General features: G+C 38.2%; 1 protein-coding gene across 21 annotated transcripts in view; it reads left to right on the forward strand.

Annotated features, from left to right (window-relative positions):
• Positions 1–20,621, forward strand: part of SCML2 (Scm polycomb group protein like 2) — a 77,857-nt gene extending 57,236 nt beyond the window's left edge. For 14 of the 21 annotated variants that reach the window (XM_068918719.1, XM_068918795.1, XM_068918702.1 and 11 more), the window contains 7 exons: positions 2,508–2,643; positions 4,592–4,795; positions 9,161–9,343; positions 10,426–10,539; positions 15,413–15,694; positions 16,393–16,556; positions 18,121–20,621. In XM_068918719.1, coding sequence (XP_068774820.1) covers positions 2,508–2,643; positions 4,592–4,795; positions 9,161–9,343; positions 10,426–10,539; positions 15,413–15,694; positions 16,393–16,556; positions 18,121–18,246 — 1,209 coding nt within the window. In that variant the 3' untranslated portion in view covers positions 18,247–20,621. The remainder of the gene's footprint in view (positions 1–2,507; positions 2,644–4,591; positions 4,796–9,160; positions 9,344–10,425; positions 10,540–15,412; positions 15,695–16,392; positions 16,557–18,120) is intronic. The other 7 variants (XM_068918746.1, XM_068918806.1, XM_068918753.1 and 4 more) reach the window with 3 other exon arrangements.
• Positions 20,622–22,591: the final 1,970 nt, after the last annotated feature.

A 22,591-nucleotide genomic window follows, 5' to 3' on the forward strand; every position in this document is an offset into this window, starting at 1 on the left:
CAACGAGTGAAACTGTGCCCAGGCAAATGTGCTGCATTTCCCCACTGGGAACATGGCCTGCCTCGTGAAACTACATGGCTTTTGGATCACAGTTTGCTGCTCTTCAGTTTTGGGTTGCAAGATGAGAACCTCAGTTAAGCAAGCATAATGTGCTGTATTTCCAAAACACATGTTTTTTCCACATTGTGAAGGAGAGGGTAGGAAATGACTGGCTAGCCTGATCACGTTTGTGTATGTTGGTTGTGGAAGATAGATAGTTCCTCTCTGTTATAGTTTAGTATTTATATTTTGTTTTCATGCCTCCAGTTCTCCCATTCCCTCCCCTCTCCTGGCCGTTTGACCACCCATGTTTTGCAGCATGATGAAAGACAAATGGTCCCCAGAAGAGTAAGTCCCCTCTCCAGAGAGGCCTTCTGGAATGTCAGACTTAAGATCAAAAGCTCAAACTTCCTAACTGCGTTTTTTTGTTCTCTGTATTAAGGATGACGAGAGACCTTTGTGTTACCCAAAGTTAAGATGCATTGGCAATTTCTGACAAGTAATACATCATTCCTTGGTTCAGTGTTTGACCCAAGCCACCTCTGCTCATCCACCATGCAGTGCCAGACCTTGCCAGTGCATCTCTTATGGCACTAACTGGAATCGCCCTGAACATGCTGTCAGATAGTTTCTCCAGCCAAACCTATGTTCTTCAATCCATGGGCCCAGAAATTTTCTTCACGCGTCTCGGATTTCAGGAAAAAAAGTTAGTTTGTTCTTTATAGGTGTTGTGGAGAAGTTAAGCCCAAACTGCACTTAGGAAGGTGTGTACTTTGATTGCTAACCGAATGATTTTTGTAATATATCATGTAGTGAATATACTGCTTATAAAATTCGAAAGGATGAATATTGCTAAATGGAAGAGGCGTCCATACTGAATGAAGACACTTGCATTCTTTTCATTTGTTACATAAATAGATGGTTTAGCCTCTGTCTGTGAAGATAAACGGTTGCTTTGCTTCCCCCTTTCAACCCAGCTAAGTAGAACAGTACTATCCAGCATTTCTACAATCAAATTCCTTGCTACTCATGCCACTAACTCTGTTATCCCTTTCCTTGCAATTGAACAGGAGCTGGCATAAAAGCAGTTTGCCTGATATAAAAGTTGTCTTTGTTAACCAAGAACCATTTTCCCCCCCAAAAGTTGATCTATATTATTCCACATATTAAGAGACCTTTTCCTACTCTCAGTTATGTGGACCCGTTCCCTGTTATTGTGGTTTTATCCACAGAGCAGTTGCGGTTGGAAGGGACCTTTAGAGATCGTTTAGTCCAACCCTCTGCTAGAGCAGGATGCCTAGGACCGTGTCCAGATGGCTTTTGAATATCTCCAAGCATGGCGACTCCACACCCTCTGTGTGGCAACAGCAATTAATGTTCACAGAGGAAAGTGATTTTGAGAAGCACTCACAGTACAGTTTTCGAGAAACATTAAAGGTATTGGATTCTCAAATACTATTGAACATCAGGCCCTAGCTCAGGCTTAGCCTCCCTTAGAAACTCCAGCTTGACTGATCTTTCTCTCGACTGCAGATCAGTGTTAGAAATAAGTCCCTACCACATGAGCAGCCAGTCTCTACTGCCTTCAGCAATATAAAGACCTTGGGTAATCTCTGATATCTGTAATTTTTTTGGTAGGTAAAAACCTACCAAACCTGCCAAATTTTATTTCCATATATTTTTATAACATTGTTAAACATGTTAGAAATGTTTTCCTTGTACATGTGTCTTTTTCTAAACCCCAGTCCGAACCAAATTACAACAAAGAATTTCTATTACCTCAGGTGGAAAGTAAAGCACACTGACCAATTTGCAATTCTTTGTGCTACAAATTCTGATAGCCTGTCATATGATAGGCTGGAAATGAGTTTTTAAGTATGGGAAAGAAAAAGTTTTGACAACCTATGTGACTAGATTGTAACTCTACTGATTATTTGATGTCTTGCTTAAAGTACCAATTACAGAAAGCAAATGTTTATTTGAGAATTTCGGCCCCTTTAAAACAAGCTGAGGGAAAATTTAGAAGCACTGTAAAGCTGACACCTAAATTTGGATCAGGCTTTGTATGGGAATAACTACTCCGTCCAACTAATTTATTGGGATTATGATAAACCGAGATGATTGGAAGGGTATGGATAGGAAAGTAATCCCAAACACTTCTTCTGTGATTCCAGGACTTAGAAGGGTCATTAATTGACATACAAAGCTTGCTTTTTTTTTTTTTTTGGCCGCTGCTTTCAGATAGAGATGGGTTCCTTTTTAAGTCAGTTATCTCCCATTGCCTTACTTGAGTAGCTGTAATGGACACTAATGGTATTCCTTTCCTAAACTTTGTTCTTTGCAGTGTGTAGTACTTTTGTAGTAAGCAACCACACATCTTCCGTAGTGTGATGACCAATAGCGCAAAGTTTTTGCAAACTCTTAAAAAGAAAATCAGTGTCTTGACTTTGGTTTTTTTGTTTAAACAGAAAAAAAATTTGCCAGATCAACCAACTCCTGCACCACCACCAGCTCTTTCTTCTCCTGATGGGGACTGTGGCACAACGCAGGTACTTAAAGATGGAATTAGTTTGTCTGGGGCAACTGCAGCAGTTATATCTACAGGTAAAAGAAAAAAAAAATGCTAATTTTAGTGTGAAATGGCTTCCATTTCAAGAAAATTAACAGTGTCATTTTATGGAAAATGTGCTGCTAACATATTACTGTAAATCATTATTCCACTACTTTAGTTTTTAAAGATTTTTGTGGGTGCCAGTGTTACTTAATGGAGCTGGTATTTTGATGCCTACGTTATAGCAAGAAGTGCTGGAGCAGTAGGGCTTTTGGGAGTTCTGCTAGACCTGGCGCTTTGTTCCTGCCTAAAGGAAGATTCTGAACAGTGCTTTCATGCCTGTCCCACTCTTTCTAATATATAAAATGGCAAGAGATGTAGTTAACAACGCGTATGATATTTTGATATCATGCAGACTATACTGTAATATAATAATATCTGAATCTCTCTATAGCCTTACGTTAAAAGAAAGAACTCATTATTTAAACTAAATAAAGGCAATGAGGAGAAAGATATCCCCACTTCCTTCTACATTTGTTTTTTTAAAATGTAATTAAATGTATTTGAAAAAGAGTGAGCAAAACAAAAATAAGCTAATTAATGAACTAGCTCATTGAGGAATCTGTAACCCTGTAATTGAAACAGTGGGTATGTTGTCAACTGAAATCTCAGCACTTTCTAAAAAGTCCAGAAATTGTGATCATTTTGTTTCAGGTACTTTTTTTGACATTTAAAGTAGAAGCTGTCCGTTCTTTTTGCCTCTGTTGCCTCTTCTTAGTCCCAACTTCAGTAACGTATGAAGGAAAATACATCTGTGTTTCCTAGGAAAACCAGTCTATCAGGATTCAGTTGTTATTGAGCCAGCCAGAATAGACCATGAAAACTATTTTTGCTGATTTGTAACTTGGATTATTCCTGCAAATATGTTTCTTCCAATTTGTAGGACATCAGAGAGTGAACACATATGTGTGAAGATACAAGATCATTAAAACACCTTTTAGAAATATTTCATTTTTTTAAACTCCAGATTTTTAACTAAGCCCAGGTAGTACTACAGTTCAGAAAGTATGAGAGTCTTTTGTATACTGAATGGTTAAAATGTCTGCATAATCACCGCAGAGGTGCATTTTTCCATTTAGCCCTAATAAATGTCTGGGGTGTGTTCCTGGTCTTATGACAGTCAAGGCCAAAAGGAGGAAAGAGATAAAATCTTACATTAGGACCCTCCCCCTTGTTATTTTTCCTTGCTTTTCCTTTTGAAAGACAGTTTTGTTTAGTCTGTATAGAAAGTATTTTCAAAAGTCCTATTTGATTGCATTTATGATGAGCTTTAATTTGGCTTGCACTGTTTCCAGAGCGTTATGTTTATTTTATTTAGTAGAGAAGGCCAGGCTGTAGAGCGTAAGTCATACATGTCTCAAGTGGTTTGGGGCTACTGAAGATATGGATACTGACCATTATATATGCACACATTAATGCTACATAGATGCTTCAGAAAGAGCATCCATGGAAGGTACATGCCATAGGGTTGTCTTTGTTGCAGCTCTCAAATATGAGAAAAGTAAGGGCAGCAAGTTGGTAAGGGCAGCTTTTTAGCATAAAGTCTTTGTAGTTCAGAGCACCTTTCAGTAATTCTTACTTTACTGGAACTAGTGTGTGAGCAGAGCCTGGTCAAAAGAAAAGATACGCACAGTTTATGGCAACTTTGTTATGTTGGCAGGATACAGGAGGGCTTTAGAAAGCAGAAAGAAGTAGGTTTGGGACTAGATAGGAGAAGCTTGATGTAATACAGAGAGAACATTTTGTATGCTCCAAAGTGTGTATGCCTGCTTGTATGTATATTCATCTTCTTGACCTGAACAGTACATCTCTTCATCAAGAGTCAAACTAAAAAAATTATTTGCAGTTCTAACTTGTGAAACAACTTTCAGTTCCTTCATGTATACCAACTGTGATTTAAGTAGAAAAAGTCAATGGTAAATATGGCTTGTTCTTTTTCAGTATGTGTGTATGTCAACAAGCATGGAAACTCTGGGCCTCATCTGGATAAGAAGAAGGTTCAGCAGCTTCCAGATCACTTTGGACCAGGCCCTGTCAATGTGGTACTTCAGCAGGCTGTACAGGCTTGTGTGGATTGTGCCTATCAATCTAAAACAGTCTTTGGATTTCTGAAATCTGGCCATCATGGAGGGGAAATGATAACCGGTATGCAAAGTCCTTTTCTTCAGTTGGTTGTGAAATTGTGGTAGGACTGAAGAATTGAAATAGCTGCAATGATTTTATGTTACTTCTGTAACTCTTGAAGCACAGTCAAGAGTGCATACTTGTGACCTCCTTCCCTAACTGAGTATCAGCGGTGCTCAAGTTATCTCAGTGTGGGTAGTACAGCATCACTTGAGCAATTTTTTATATTAGAACTCAGCAATAGCAATTCTAAAGTCTGTATGCACAGTACTGTTGGATTCTTATTGCTAGGTAGAGCTTGTGCACCTCCTTTAACAGCTGTAGCCAAACATTTGTCAAGTAAATTCAGTGCAAGTCAAATATCAGCTTTATTAATTCAAGTCATTCGCATAGTCTTATCCGTACATAGTGTTTGTGTTCTTAATGCCTTAAGCAAGTGGGTGAAGAGTTTCAGACTAATCTGTTTAGTTTCCAGGTAAATGATTCCATATGTTAAAAATTGCAGCTTCTTCCCTTCCCCCCTTCAATTCTAGCAGTGTCTTAGGTCAGTGTTCATCCACCTATGTCCTCTATTATGGAATAGGTTTATTTCCGCTACGTATTAATGGCAGGTCTACAGATAAATTACCTCTATATCTCAAACTGAATAGCTGCAACTTGACATTTTTTTTCCCTTCTAGACTAGGAAATACTCTGTATAGCAGTTAGCACATCAATTCATAATTCCATCAGTGGCAGTAAAAAAGACTTTATGTTACTTTAATCTCCTTACATTAACACCAGATGTGAAAGATGATTAGTGGAATATAGTTTTAATTAAATCTTCATAAAAGGTGTTACTGTCTAACAATATTTAAACCATAGCATCCTTACCTGCATGTACCAGAACTTCAGTAATCCTTGCTTACGCTTCTCCATGAGTTTTTTTCACAAAGTGGAAGTTTCTTCTCTGCTATATAGTAAAGGTTTAACTGCACTGTGTAAGTGTGGTTTTGAAATCTACATTACTTTATTTTTGCAAGATACATGAAAGATTATTGCTATTAATATGCTGCTGTACCTAATTCAGACAAATCACTTTTGCTTGAACAAAATCCATTCTGAGATATGCATTGCCAGTGTTCTGTTTGTGATTGTTTATCATGAGGGACTAAATGCTAGGCTGGTGATGTATCTGGGCTATGACTGAATGGATGAAAGCAATTATTTCGCAGAGGAGATAGTTATTTTGTTTAGGTTCACAAATTTTATATGAAAATGAATTGCAGTTCTGCAGCTTACTTTGTTACACAGCCTGGATTCAGAGCCTGCTCAGTAGCTCTACATTTGAGGAACTTGGCTATGTAGACTGCTCTTGAAGCAGAGTCCTGGAGCTTACTTAGGTTTTAGAGAGCCACAGGACCAAGGGCATTGGGGGTTCCTGTCCTCTCATCAGCTTGTCAGAGAGGTGGCTGAGAAGCTGAGTGAGCAAACACTTAAAACTCTGTCATTTTATCAAAAATTTTTTGTGAAATATTTTGAGAAGCACAAAATGTGACTTAGGTTAATGTTGCACATTGCAACCAGCTGTATGTGTGAGCAGCAGGGAAAGAAGGGGAAATATACAGTAGAATAGAAAGAAGAATTACCAAATAAAGTAGAGCTTTTTGTTTGAAAGTGATTTTGGTGCTTTTTTTGAGTGACTAAATAAAAAAAATCAGTTAATTTATGTTGCTGCAGAGAATAAGCAAAGATATCTTTTGTGGATGGATGAACTTTCATGACAAGTATTATATCTGCCATAGGAAGAAACTGTATGCTGATGGGGACATGGATAAAATAATCTTGCCGGCATGTATATGAATAATTAGAGGGTTCTTTTGGTTCGGGTGCCAAAGAAAATACTTATTTTGAGTGGAATTGAATTTAGGATTTTTTTGTCTTTTCTTGCTCAGACAAAAGCACAAACCGTTTTAGTTTTGCTTGGTGCATAAGGTTTCAATTCAAGCAGAGGTAATTGAAAAGAAATTAAAGAGTTGATTAACAAGCCCAGTAATGGTGGTGGTGTCAGACCCTTCTCTCCTTTTAGCTCGCAGCTCATAGACTGTGGCATTTGGTGGGATGAAATAGACTGTGGTTCAGATTAATTCTCTGCTTGAGAAGATTTAAATCAGACTCTTGGGTGAGTTTCTTCACTGTCAGACAAAAAACTTTTAGTTTAGGTCTCCTCAGCCTTTCTCCTGGCTCAAACCTGCTTTTTAAAGCATTCTTACACAATGAAAGGTAAAGAAACGAGAATTACTCTTCGTCCGGGGGGCTGGGATAGCACACGTAAGATCCAGTACCTGTTTACTTGTCATTAAAGGCTGGGGTGATTGCACCTCAGAAGTATTCCTTTATATTTTTAACCCTAGCATTTATGTGGGAAGCAAGAGACTTATGTTCTCCCCAAGCAGAGGAGCCAGTAGAGCCTATAGATCTGGATCCTTCACCCTTGGTTGGAGTTGCAAGGGTTGCCCTCATGTGTTTAGTGCACAAGGGAGCTGTGCTTGCACTGAATATTTATTTGTAGATTTTTCTCATGATATGTATTGCTGGAACAATTAGATTGCCCCAGATGTTTCTTGCTGTACCCTCCTGGCAACTGTAAGATGATAATACTGTTCTTTTCAATACTTCTTTTCAAAATGAGAAAGTAAGGTACAGAGAGTAAGTAATTTCCCCAAGGTCACATGCAAAGACCCATAAGGCTATTATAGAGCATTTTAAACTTTTGCTGTAGCCGACAGTACTGCCTTACAATAAATTTGTCAGGAGATCAGGCTGCGTTGGGCTTCACAGCCTGTTTGCTCTCCGTAGCTGGTTGACTTCCAAGGAAAAATATGCCTTCCAAAATCCCTTCCCAATCCCCCTTGCCCAAACAGGAAGTAGGGGACTCTGTGTCTGAGCCGCATGTGGGACTGTGAATCATAAGGATTTCGTTTGAGCACAGGAGTCCGAATAAAGCAAACGGGCTATGGAAATAGACGGTTCCAGGACTTGCCCCTGTGGTACTGATTTGTGACTTTAAGCACTTGCATTGGGTTATTCCATCAGTAAAGCAGATGAGAGAGAGGGAGTGCATTGCTGTTTATGCTGGACCATGTATTTGCTTTAGCTCTAATCACAAACTTGCTTATGTTAACAATGCAAGCAACTCATACTTCTAATGTCCTAGGCAAGCCTAAAATATGCTAAAGCTTGGACTTTTTTTTGTTTTTGTGTATATTACCTGCCTCTTTTTGTAAGACAACATAGAAAGTTCCTTAATTCAGATTCTGTGAATAAAGGCCACTTTATTGCTGGTTTTTGAAAATGCGCATGCCATCAACAAAACGTGATCCTTTAAAGCTCTACTTTCCATTAGGAGCTTGTGTTCACAGCGGAAAGCTGAGTGATAGGCTGAAAAATCAGGAAGACAAAGTGAGACGTAACATGACGTTTATGCTTCTTCTTTCTAATCCTAAGCTTTAGTTACAAGTTTGTTACTGCTTTGTTGTAATGTCTTTCTAATCAGAAATGACTAATGTTTTCACCGAAAGTAATGGCAATTATTTGTGTGTGTACTGGTATTAGCAATATTAAATCTCTTCAAAATCTTACAAATTGTCACAAAAAAGGAAAAGGTCCTTGACCATAGCAGTCTAACTTTTGCAGGGGTCAAGGAAGGTGGTCAACAGTAGAACGTACAGGTATGTATGTCCAATCTCTTTGTAATCAGTCAGTTTAACAGGCAGGAGATTTATTTGTGTCTGGTGGGTGGTGTGTCTGCCTGCCTACCTCCTATGGAAAAAATTGGGAAAATGAGCAGCGTAGCATTGACAGCTGGGTAGATTTCTCTAATGGTAAAATAGCAAATGGCAAAACCGTTTCCGTAATCAGAGTTTTAATGGTTAGAGATACCAGCACACCACCACAAGTATGCTCAGTTCAATTAGAAATGGAGAAAAAAATCTTAAACTCTTGTTTATTTGCTTGCTTTTAAACAAATACTGTAAAGGGTCCTTTCTGTGTTACTTCCTGCACATATTTGAGTGCTTTTTTGCTATTTTATAAACTAATAACAGAAATTAAACATAAGGTTTTGATGAAGAGGGAATAGTTACAAGTTCTGCTATGATGATGTAAATCCAAAATTATTTTATTAAAGTAAATTCCGGCAGAACAGATATAAACTGGCGTGGATCTACCATGTTAGAATCAGTCCTTTGGATGCAAATTTGCTAAATATCAGAATGAGTTTTTACTCCTCTCTTGTTTCTTGCACAGTTTAAATCGAAGATGGATGTTTTCTCCTTTAGTTAATGATGGTGTTTTACTATACTTCATGATGCCTGGCGGTGTTTGACATCATCTTCTTATTCACAGCTTCCTTTGATGGAGAGAAACATGCCATCAATCTTCCTTCTGTAAACAGCGCATCATTTGTCCTTCGTTTCTTGGAGAAACTCTGCCACAGCCTGCAGTGTGATAATCTTTTTAGTAGCCAGCCTTTCAGCCCTTACATGGGATGTGCACATAGTCCTACGGAATATGACAGGAACAAACCAGGTACTATTAAACAACGGTTATTTTCAAGTACCAACATCTTTGAGAAGCGTGGTCACTTTTTGAAATTTAGCTTTTTAATATTTCTTTAACTTGAATTGATTGAAACGAACACTCTCCAGTTCTTAGTGAATTAGTTCCAGCGCGGTAGTGCTTTGATAGGATGGGATAGCTTATACCACATGTGCAGAAATCATTTTGTTCAGCAAACTCTTTCTTGCAGTCAAATCAGGAAACGTGTATTGTACCACTGGGATACTACTAAAGGAACAAGCTCAAAACGTCACATTTCATCTTTTCAATTTATGATCAGATCGTAAAATAAACTTAAAAAAGGATACTTACTGCCTTATAAGAAAGGTCTTGCCCTGAAAGGTAATTTAGTTCAGCCCTTCCCACATCAGTAAAAGATGCTTTCTTCCCTCTGTGTTCGCTTTGCTCATGGATGTCTCTGAAAGTTTTACATATTCTGCTACGTACTGTCTAGTCTTTTAATAGGAAAGGTGTTTTTTGCAGCTGATTGCTTGTGATATTTTTTTTATGAGGCCGTATCTTTGTCTGCTATGCAGAGAGTATTGGGGGGGAGGGGGTGGAAATGACTTGCCTAAGACCTCTCATCAGGTCTCATTTGCAGAGCCTGGTATTTCACATCTCAGCCCATGGGTTACCAGGAGCCAGAACTGAGAAATCCTTGATGTCTGTGCAATTTCAGAAGATTCGTGTTGGGCATGAAACTCCTCAGAGCTATCTGATAGCTGAGTCTGTCTTCCAGAAAATACTTGTTTCCCCCTCCCCTTTCTGATGGAGAAATTTTGTTTATCTTTTCTGTCATATGGAAGTCTGCAATTTTAACTGCTTTCGTAAAAGTGGCTAGGGTCAAGGTAATTTGGATGATGATAGTATAAGCTAAGCTGTTCGTCAGCTGTGAAAGTTTGTATCAAAATGACTGAGTCTGTGTGAGACACGAAACCGAACTGTAACCTGGTGAATGACTGTGGTGTGTGTCTTGCTTTGCTTTTGTCCCTTGACTTTCCCTATAAATTTTTTTATGCTAGAATAATAGCTGGTGACTTTCCTCTTCACAGCAAAAGAAGAAATATCTGAAAACAGAAGTGCTAAACGATACTCTCAGGACTCTCCACCATATACTGCCCCTCTTTCCCCTAAGCTTCCCAGAAATGATGCTCATCCATCTGAAGGTAATTACATTGTATTTGGACTATGTATGAGGATTATTTATGATTTCAGTATTTCCAGTCAAAAAAGACCAAGTACAACTCGTGTCTAGTTTGTCTCCAGCCTTTGACAGGTCAGGATGAAAGAGGATGTTAATTATTGATGAGTGTCACAAATATTGCACTTATGGAAGATCTACTGCAGGTTCCAGAAGTCCTTCCCCTAAATGCTGGCCCTTTTCATGAAGGGGCTCAGGCAGAGAGGTGATGGATGAAGCTTCCTGCTTCATATATGGCAATTTTGTAGGAAGCCAGTTGCCTTAAAATGGATTAGAAAATAAATTGGAAGCAACTCTAATAACGCTGGACTGGGGCCAGCAAGTGAGTAAGGGTATAGTTTGATGATACAGTTAAGCTGAGTTAATGGCTAGCTGCCCCTGAAAGTTGAGGTGCTCCTGCTTTCCTTGCCTCCTTATCTTTGCAGTGGTTGCCACACCTCCCTGACTGGGTGGTGAGCTGGACCGGTGAGCCAAAGCACAGAAAAAAATTTGGTAAGGCAAACAGTCTTTTGCAGTTTAGTTCTCTGGGCTGACTCGCCGTGGTGTCAGATGAGTGCGGGGAAGGCTTGAGTAAAAAGTAGCCATGGAAAGGGCAGCAAACTAACCTCTTTGTGACAGCTAGCTGTTAAGATTGCTTTAGCTTACTGAATGACTAGCACTTTTTCCTGCACCACAGCTAAGCTGCAGTAACTGAGCATGCATCTGCTTTTAGTCTCCCTCAGATGTGAAGCATGTTGCTTTAAACCTCTGTGGAAGAGACTTACACAAGTGTATTCTGCATTCGACAAATAATTCATTAAGCCATAGCATTATGGCTTGTCTGTTGCTGAACTTACTTGTTCCACGATACTGTTTTTTCTTTTTGGAGATCCTCTGATCACATTATGTGTATTGGCATCTGTGGGGGTAGAATGATGTCATCTTCTGTGCAGATTAAAAAGTCGTAGAACTAGAGTTAAAGAAGAGGATATCCAGATAAAATGCTCAAAATGGTAGTTTATTTAAAATGCTACAGCTTATTCTTTTATATATATGTAGCTTACTTACTTCTGTGTCTATAATACCTAGGAGATGATACATAAGAGGAGATAACAGAAATTAATAATAAGTACACAACTGTTTCCTGAGGAAGTATTGTTTAGGTGTACAATTCATCTATGGAATTAAGTCAGATATTTCTGCTGGGTAGCGATGAATAATACTGAAATGAAGTTGCTTAAACTGGAGCAAAACAAATGCTTGACTTAGACCTGCATTGTCTTGCAAAAAATCTCCCTCAAAGCAAACATGCAGGCACATAGTGCTTTTTAATCCTCATTGAGTAGGCTGAATACTGGATCCCTTTTACAGATTAAATTGGTGTATTCCTTAAAAAATATTTTAGATCAGTAGTTCATTATAAGGTGCAGTTACGTGGTCTTAAAAAAAAAAAGAAAAGAAATGTTTTGTCAGGTTTTCAGAGGGTTGAGTTTGTTCTCTGTGCGTTTAAAGAGGCAAAATGTTCTCCTATGTTGTGTGTTTTCCATTAGGGCAATGTCCTCTGCTGAAAATCTGGAGGTAATTTCATAGCGGTCAGTCATGGGTTGGTTAGCAAGAAAGATCTGTCCTAAAAAAGTTCTGGCTCCACTGAGACGTAGTTGTCTTGAAATAGTTGTTTTGAAATATCATTTGAAGACAAAATGGAATAATTGTGGGAAAGGGTCTTTCAAACAGCTCATTTTCCTTCTGATCTGCTCATGGATATGTTTTGCAGGTTTTTGCTGGGTTTTCTGCTCTCTGACAGTTTCCTCTTAAAGTTATGACAGATAAAGAGGGGGGTAACGATCTGCCCCTGAAAACACAGTGTTCTTACTACTGCAGCCAATGACATCACTGCCGTTATGTCTGAGGCAGAATTTCTGACTTCTGAGTTGCAGAGGAGCTTCAAGAAAACTGAAAGCCTTTGCAGGAATTAGACTTCTTGTGTTAAACAGTCCTTTGCCATCTTTACGTTTGAACCGTAAGGTCTTTTACAGGTCTTTTATTAATCTACCCAGAGATCAGGTATTCTGCAATGGAACATGAGAAAACCTGTTCTCTTCCCATACGGTTGTTGTTCACTACTGCTCAAAACGCTGAGGTAGAAAAAGTTTGTAATTCCTTGCCCCGTTAACTGCAAAGCTCTGCTGGACAGCAGTATTGAATCAGCAGGCACACCAGATGACCACTTTTTCAACAAGATTGTAGCTGGTTTTTTGTGTTTTTTGTATTGTTGCTGGTTTTTTGGTAGACAATCTGGATAGAAGGTGGAAAGAGAGCAGATGGCACAGTATAGTTGTCGGACAGAAACACCTCTAAAAGATGTAATGGCCCAGTAAAATAAGTCAACATTCCGTATTACGTATGTGAATTGAGGACTTACTTTAAGATTAATTCAGACACTAGTATCTTAGAAGAAAAAACAGAGTTGATCTTTCCCAGTCCTATTGTTAAATTTAGGATATATAACGTCAGACAGAAGTCTAGGATAGAATTGGAATAAACACAATTAGATTCTTAAGTAATATCATAATTTAAAATTAATATATAATTTAAATGTAATTTACTATAAATTTAAAATTAATATAATAATTTTAAAGTTGCAAAAAGGATCAAGTAAAGCAACTATTTAAAGATCCATTATCTGCCTTTAGGGCCCTCTGCTTGATTGCTTTAAAAAGGTTCATTCTTAAGGCATTGCATGGTGTTAGTTGATATGTACTTAAATATTCTAGCTGAAAACTTCCTGTTGGGCAATATTGTCTCCATTAATTCATTTTACATTCCAAGACTTCTGAGCTTCGTACAGCTTTATGTAGCTGTTTAAAATATTACCTCTGCCTTTTGGTCTTCTGAAATTCGATAGAATGATTGCTTTGTTTTCATTTCGGCAAGTTGCTGCGACTACTTCAAGCTGACAAGTGTAAAGAGGTTTAATGTTTTCTTTGAAAAACCTCAGTAGCCACTTTGCTTTTTTTGATTCAGATCTAATAAACTAGAAAGTTGTTGGTGTATTTTGGGGCATAAAAAGGTTCTCCTGAGAAAAGAAATAGCCAAATATTGTTTTAGCTCTTACATTCTTTGTCACTACATTGAGCTTTTAGGGTGTTAAGGGGGAATATTGAATCAAAGAAGGGCTTGTGTACTTAAGAGGTGCTTTACTGCGCAGCTGTCTAGTCTAACGAAGGATATTACATCTTCTTGCAGATCTTGCCCTACTGAATTCACTAAGGGGCTGGTTCTCTGACTGTCTTTATTTCCCTTCAGGGTTATGTTGTCTGAAGACCATGACTGCAAAATACCCCTCACAATTCCTCACTAAACTCATGAAGCAAGTTAAAGATGAGCTTGAGAAACGCGCAAGTGTTTTAGGAAAATTGCTCTTCCTTTAGTTTTAATTGCGGTATTTACCCAAGAAATAATTGAAAGTTGCAATACAGGAAGGATAGTAAAAAGCTTATTTCAGGGAGTTATTTCGCAGAGTGTACCGGTTCTTATCCAGAAGAATGGGCTGCTTCACTTGCGTATGTTTTATAACTTTCCTAGAGTAATTTTCAGGATGGCAGTGTGGGGTTTACACTTCTGTGAACCTGTTAGCTACATTTTTCCAGCTCTTCACTCTCCTGCCAAAGCAACATTTGTTTCTTCTAGATTTATACATGGTGCTTCCAGCTTCTTTCTCGGGCTGGATACTGGGCTAGTGTAGACGCAGGAGAATACATATAATTGCTAGAGAATGGAAGGTCGTTCTCAGGTTTTTTTTTTCCCCACCCCAGTGTAGCCTGTTGCACCAGATCAGGCTTGAATTGGGGTACGTTAAGAATGGAATATTTTGGTGTTCAAACAAACCGAACTCCTATCTTGAGGCAGAGAGAAAGGAGCAACTGAGCTCTCTTCAGCTGGTTTAGGAACAGGATTGACAGGCACTAAAAATTCATGGAACTTCTAAGCAGAGGTTGTTTGTGTTTTGAAGAGTAGAAATTAGCAGATAACTGGTAAAAATTAAAGAGAGGAGTGTACTTACACTCCATTCCTGAGGCCTGGTTTTTCTTTTTTCTTTTTTCTTTTTTTTTTTTTTAACTTGCACAGTGGGTTCACAGACTATGTAACAGTGTACATAGACACTGTTATGCACTCAGTGAAGAACTAACTGCATGTAGATACAGCACTGTGGTCGGGATGTGTTACAGTTCATGTACCTGTATCTGGGAGTCACAGCTGTAGCTTTGCATATAATCTGCTCAACTTTTAATGATGGCCACTGTGTCTGAATGTATTGTGATCTATAAAGGACAACTGCCCACTTGTTTTGCTTTTGAAATTAATGGTTCCCTCCATTGTTTCGAACAAATTAAAGCTGTTAGTTAACACAAGAACTTTCATTAAAAATATCTTGCAAGATACACATGGAACACAGTCGTAATGATCAGGCTTTTGAGAATGTGTTTAAAAAAAGATGGTGAAAATGCTGAGCAAGTTTGCAAATGTGTCGATATTAACGTCAGACAGTTTTACAGAACAGAATTTTCCTACATCCCTTTCCTGTTCGTATTACTTAAAAATATGACTGAAATGATTTTTGAAAGTCTGTCTCAAATTTGACATATTCAGTCCTTAATCACAAACATTTTTAAAAAAATATAGTAAGAACCCAATGATTACTTGAGGAAAAGGGCAAAAGCTCTGTAGTTGTGTTTGCTTCACAGATTTGTTGACAGACTTGGAATCTGCTGTTGTCTTGAAGAGAACGTAGGGTGGAATTAAACAGCAAGGTTGCTAAGTCCAGCACTTCCGACAGATCGATATTTGTTTTTATGTAGCAGAAACTTTACCTATAGAAGAAAACAGCACTTCCAAAGAACACCGATTTTCTGAGGACTCTATGGATTCTGCACTTAATTCAGTAAATCCTTCAAGCCCAACCCGTCGAAATTCCACTGAATATCGTGCTTCAGGGAGTGCAACATATTATAGAAATTCTCTTCAGCCAGTGACTGCTACCTCAAACTCAGCCCCGATCCTTCGCCGGCTCTCGTTGAGCTCTGCTGCAAACAGCAATTACTATGAAGTTAGTAGGAATCGGATACAGAGGAGAATTGAAGGTATGCTACATACCTAAACTTTCCGAAGAATATATCTGCTTTTATTAACGCACAAAGTCTGCGAGTTATGCGTAAAGTAGTACTTTGCCATAGAAAAGCTGGCATATGGAGTGAAATGTTGTGCTGTTGCCAAACACATCAAGCCCGCTAACGTAACTTCAAATACAGAATTTAAGCTTATTAAAACTAATACTGCTGTGGAAGCCAGAGGGATTTTGCCTGCTGCACTTTCCTCTCACTGCTATTACGGACCCTACAGCAGACCTGACTGGGGAGTGCTAGTTATCTGCAGCTCTCGAGCATCTTATCAACTATTACTCTGTTACTGAAATATGGGGAAAGGGTTTCTACCTGTCCTTCCCTCTGTCTGCACAGCTTAAATTGCCTTCGCCACATTCCCAGTTACTGGCATCCTGGGGCCCAGGAACCAAATATCAAACTAATCCCTCTAGGTATGACATAGTGCTAATGCTTATGCTGCTATAAATAGCAACAGTTATATAAGGCATTTAAAGAGAAACAAAACAGTTTGATGTTATTTGGAGGAAAATAAAACGTCTTTCCTTTGGATATATTGCAAAAGAGCGAGCAAAAGAAGTCTGTTGTTAATATTAAGACTGTCTTGTGTAAAATGAAATGTATTATCCCTGTATAGACTAGTGATGCTTCTTCCTTTCACGATATTTTTATACTATAAGCTGCAAGTTCCACAACTGGACCAGATCTGAATGCACTAAAAAGGGAACCTTCAAGGATATTGAATAAGGATCCTTCCACCTGGTCAATAGAGGAAGTAATGCGTTTTGTGAAAGAAGCTGATCCACAGGCACTAGCTCCACATGCAGAACTCTTTAGGAGACATGTATGATGCATATCCATTCTGTTCTTGTAGATTTTACATATCACATTAATTGTTAGAATACAGCTTTCGGGTCTATCACTGTATTTGCAATTAAAGGCAGAGCTGACTCTACCCACTCGTGTATTAGAGAGAGGCTGAAAATTACTTTTTTTCACCTGGAACTCCTACTGTGTTACGTTTTCTTTGTGTTCCAGACCTGTTAGACTGAAATAAATAGCTGTTGCTTTCCAGTTTATATAGAGTAACATGATACTGGAATTCCATATTCTGATGAGCAGTGTAAGTTATCATCCCTAGTACCTCTGGAGAAGGTACAGTACAGTATGTACAGTATGGGGTACTTAGTCCATTTAGATGTCTCCTTTCTAAGATGGTCTGCTTTGTAGACCGATTATTCCAGAGTAGACAAGCTATGGTGCCTTGTAAGCTTTGCACTTGATTCTTGATAGTAAAATTCAGAGGATCAATTAAGAAGTTTAATTCATCTTTTTTTAACAATGTGCAGCGTTTCCTAGGATCTAACTAGATGTTGTATTTAGAAAGAGAAACTGTGTCAGTTTTTGTTTTTAGTTTTCCCCTCTTCCTATTCACTGTGCTTTTCTGTGGCAGATTGCTCAGCTTTGTTATTTCATCATATACGATGACATTAACCCTCCAAAAAGAGATTGGCTTCTCTTTAGTAGACCCTGTCACTAAACTCTCTATTGATTTGTGCCTTGTGTATGTTTTTTGCATGAGGTCAAAGGCATTTCATCCTTCTTCTGCACCAGCTGTTACTAACAGTTGAATTTCAGAGTAAGCTGGATTTGAAGGAAAATTCAAAATAACTTTTAACAGGACTTCCTGTCTGATGTTTTGTTCTTAGTTGTATAACAAGACTGAATGTCACTTGTTTTGTCAGATTTATATTAACAAAAGGGAGGGGGGGGTTTCCTTAGGCTGTTTTCGGGAACTAACTGCTTGTCTGTAGTATGTAATGCTACTAAGAGCTTAGGACTGTCACATTGCAGCAACCGCTCAACAAGAGTTGAAATCTGACTGAGTTGTCCTTGGTCTTGATCCTAACGACGTCTGGTTTAACCTGGACATAGATCTGTCTTACTTCACAGATTTAGATGGTCTGTAACCCCTTCCTTCATGTGACTGTTTGCATGAGCATGCCAGAATCCTCCCACAGCTGTGTTCAAGGTTCAGTGCAAGGCCTCTGTGCTTGGATCATTTAATCTCTAACTGCACAGGCCTTCCTTTTCAGCTTCTTTTTTTCCTTGACCCATTCACTTTTTGTTTCACTTAGTTCCTAGTTCTGAGGGCCGTTTAGTAGGTTTCTTGTACTTACTATAATTTTGATTAGTATCTCAAATACCTAGCTCATACATTAAAAATACTAAAATAAATTTAATTTCAGTGACCATCAGTAAATACTAAATTATACTAAGTTACTGCTTTATATATGCTAGATAAATTTTTACTACAGTATAAACAAAAATAATGTACTTTTCAGTTTTGCTATGCGACTTGTTAAAGCAGTTGTGTGTTGTTTTGTTTATTTATCTTCATTCTGCAGGAAATTGATGGGAAGGCACTACTGCTACTGAGGAGCGATATGATAATGAAATATATGGGACTGAAGCTGGGGCCTGCACTAAAATTGTGCTACCACATTGAAAGACTTAAACAAGGAAAGTACTAGCCAATGGGGATACCGTAACGTGTGTGTTCGTACCACGCTAATCTCTCAGGTTCACAGCCATTGTCTTTATTTGAAAATATTTTGCTGCCGTAAACCATCTTTAGTTTTTGGAAGTTATCTCAAAATGCAATAAGAATTTTAGTATAAAGAGGGGGAAAAAAGAAAGATCTGTAATACATGCTGATATTTTCATAACTATTTCATTCCCTTTGCAAGGAGGGACAGTTGGTTATATTGTGTCGGGGCGGGGGTGGGGGGGGGGGTCTTTTGCTGAAAGCAGTGCTCTCCTTAGTGTTACTCTTAACACCAAATTCTGACAAGTGCATGCTCTATTACAGACTTCAGCCAATACGTTCATATTCAGAACCAAAACAGCTGAATCCCAAAGGAAAAAAAAACCCACCATCAGGTGTTAATAATTTTTACAAGGGTGGCTGTAAATTTTTACATTGCAAGAAAAATTTAGAATAGAAGATCGCATCTCTTTAGTGAATACTGTATCTGTTCCTTCAGGAGAGTAATACTCAGCTAGACTATTCTTCATGGAGTTCCATAAAGGGAATAGTGATATGAATTGTTCTTGGATGAGGGAGGTATGGGGAAGGAAGGGTTATGCAGGAAAGGGCTTAATACAAGTATAGGCTTTTATAAAGTGTGATTATCAGTCCTTCTGTAAGTTATGAGGACAAATGTACAGTATATTGTCAATTTATGCAGGCAATATTCCTGTTGCATGGAGAAGGGCATTTTGGCTGTTTAAACAGCCAGTTTGGGACAAACATGTTTATCTGGAACAGTACATCCACATTTTAAACATTCCATCTTTTGCTTAGTTTGGCATGGATCTGTGTGTTCATGCTGGTTATATATACACGTGTATGTGTCGGGGAAATCCGTACTCTCTCTATATAAGAATATGCGTACACACTGTACAGATGTATTCAGTTTTTTAATGTGTTTAAGGTACTTTGCACTGCACTGCAGAGAGCGCTGTACAATTTCTTGTTATGTTTTTTACCAGTAAATTTAGTTGTGTACTACTTTCATATTCACTAGCACCTGTTTAATTTGTTGTCCATTCCTGGAGTCAGAAGGTGACAAACAATCAGTGGGTGGATGGATGCACACAGGCGACATCCCTGTACTATGCAATTCTCTTGGTCATTCGTCGCTTAACTCTGAGCCATGTGTTCTGGGGTATTTCTGGAGATGCATATTTGGTTCTGATGTTTTTGGCTTAGACTTCCTGTGAGGAAGTGTTAGTATGTAGCTGATCAGCGTGTTTTGGGTAAATTTGGTATTGTTTATATAAGCTACAAGAATGAGTGGTGATAGTAAACCAGTTTGTTGTCACTGCCAATTGTAATATACATCAGGGACAAGAAAGTATACTTTCTGTGTAGGAAACTGAATGTACTGTATGTAATAGTGCAAGTAGGAAAAACTATTTGCTAGGGAAGGTGTAGTTCTAAAATGGTAGGTTTTATTATATTTCTTACTGCCTTTTTATATGAAAGCATATAGTAAAAATGTATTTTTTACAAATTTCTTGTTTGAAAATGCCTTGCTTTACCAATAGTCTGATGTTTCTCAGGTTTCAGCAGAGATACTGCTGCCAGATGATACATTTTGTGACTCGCAAGTGTTTCAACTATTTTGTTAGTTTAAGTGACTGCAATGCAATTTTAATTTAGCAGGTCATTTAGGCTTTGAGGATCGTTTTTATTACTCCATCATTAGACGTCTGACACTAAAGGTTCTCTATATTGATTTGTTTTGCATATCTTTTGTGGTGCATGTATGCTTAGATGAATAATACATACATGATCTTTATAGTAAGAAAAGGTCAGAGCACTGACTGGAGAAACTGTTTTTTCTTTGTGTTGAGTGTTGGTCTAACCATATGAAAGTTACAGCTTATATAACAGGGAAAACGTCATTCCCTGGTTGTTCAGTATATTGTTTGTAATTTACTTCTGTGCTTTATTATGCTGAATTTCAGAATGGTTTTAGTGTAAAAAGAAGGACCACTTGTACAATTTAAGTGAAAGTAATTGACTGAAAACAGTTGGTTTTTTTTATTGTCATATAATTGGCATAAGAAAAACAAAGATGTTTAAATTTTCTGTCTGGCATTTGTGAAATCAGCTTTTTGTACATGGTACTGTTATGGGTAGAAATACTTGTTCAAGGCTTTGTGTGCACCTGTGTGCATAGGGTTTACTGTGACGTTGCAGTACCAGAATTTCATCCTGTGCTACAGTATGAGGTTCAAGCCTGCAAGCTGTTGTAGCAGAATATATTTTTAATTCTTTATTTTCAATGGGATGTTCTTATATATCAACCAAAATAAAATAGTTTGTTCCTTGTTGTAACTGCCCATTTTGTTTAACGTTGTGTATACGTGTGAGCACTGTTTGTGAAGGCAAGGGTTGCTAGCTTATCTGGCGTTTGGCAGCTCTTGACAGTTCATGTAAACGTCTGATGTAGGGCAATTTTAATCAAAAGGATAAAATCATTCCAACATTGTTTATCTGAAGCAAATAATATTTGAACTCAGACTGGTCTGTGCTTTGAGAATAACAATTTAGAAGTGTATTCAACTATGTAGCTTTGCATAAAACATTTTGCCACTTATGATTTACAGAATTCCCTTATAACAGCGGAGGGGAAGAGACCACTTGAAAACTATGATTGGTCATTACTCGTATTTCGTATGCAAAAACAGAGAATTCATTACAGTAACTTTTTGTTTCTGATGATTTAGTGTTTGACTTGATTTAAATGCGATTCCCGAACTGGTATGTCAGCTATATCTTAGCAGAACATAGTTTTGTACTTATGCTTGACTTTCGTTCTGTGACTCATTAGGTAGCAACATGTAGGCCATGCTAGAAAGTAGAATTTAGAGCATTTTCATATCTGCATGTAGGCCCCCCCCCCTTTTTTTTTTTTAAATTGGTTCTGCATTTGATTTGTGGAGGTGGATCTGGTTGCTTGTATAGCTTCCATGGAGTGCTCTGAAGTTTCAAAGGCTTGTACAGCGATCATACTCTGCTGGGACTGAATTTGAGTGGGAACCTCCCGTGGTCCTGTCGTGAGTCTGTGGTTGCCGAGTGCTTTTGGCATCTCCAGCTCTTGTCCGTGGTTCTTACAGTGTGCGTTACCCAAATGTTTGTCCTGTGTTCAGATGAAGACCTGAAGTATTTTAAATTAAAACTGTTAATGCCGATAGATATGAACTTCATATACTTCAGATTTTATTATTTCTCTTATAAAGAAGATGCCTGTTCCTAGTGATCAGCTTGTATTTGAAAGCTTAAATTGGATTAATGGTAGCCTCAAATCCTCTGTAGACAAATTATGGAGCTTGGAGGTAACAATCATCCAGAGACATTTTGCACCTGATCTCTCTCAGAAGATACTGAATATCTTTTTATTTTGGTATATTCTATATCAAAAAAGCATAAGTATATTCCCTTTGTTTCTCTCGGTTGGTTTTCTTTCTGCAGGGCTTCATCTGCTTACGTGGTCCTGTGTCTTTTAGTCTCTTGCAAGACAGTACTGTAACTCCTCAGTGCTTCGTAAGACTTATTCTACTTAAAATTAAAATAATACTGCTTGTGAGGACTAGCAGCTCTCATACAATTCTTGTAGCCAAAGACCTATGCGTTACCAGAACTGACGAGTGCTGTATAGCAGGGCTGTTGCAGCATTGCAGTTGACATGACTGCAGTTCTAACAAGTTCTTTGTGGCTGTAGACACGTTGCAATACTTCAGGAGTGACCATGAAAGGCAGCAACATCACGTTTTAAATGTTTACTCAAAGGATGTGGGAGAGTCTTCCTCTTTTTTTGTTGCTTTTAATAAAGGCACACCATTTTTTACTTCGGGTAGTAAAGGGAAACATGTTCCTCAAGGAAGTTCCTCTAAATACTCAACGGTATTTGTGGAAAGGCTACTTCCTTTCCAATCGCTTAGGGATAAAATCTGCTCAGAAGTCATGTGAACTTTCTCTGTAATTCTGATGGCAGTGGCATAGGAGTCTGTAGACATGATTGTGTGTCCTGAATGTGATACAAAAACTCTCTATTTGGGTATCTCAAGTATTCCTGTAGTGGAAAAATGAAGCCTCAAGCAAGGGTGGCCAAAATCCCCAAGCTTGAATTTGGTCAGGCGAAAGAACATAGTTGTTTGTTTCTGTCTTTGCTTTCATTGGAGGTGCAATTGGGAGGTTGGAAACATGGGTATGCTGTTGAATTACTAGTTTACCTTCTTGCTTAACTCAGAAGACTCAGTCACGTTTTCCTATTCATGTATTATTCCAGAGTGCCAACTTGTGCA

Source organism: Struthio camelus, chromosome 1, assembly GCF_040807025.1.
Source record: "Struthio camelus isolate bStrCam1 chromosome 1, bStrCam1.hap1, whole genome shotgun sequence".
In the NCBI taxonomy this organism is placed as follows: Eukaryota; Metazoa; Chordata; class Aves; order Struthioniformes; family Struthionidae; genus Struthio; species Struthio camelus.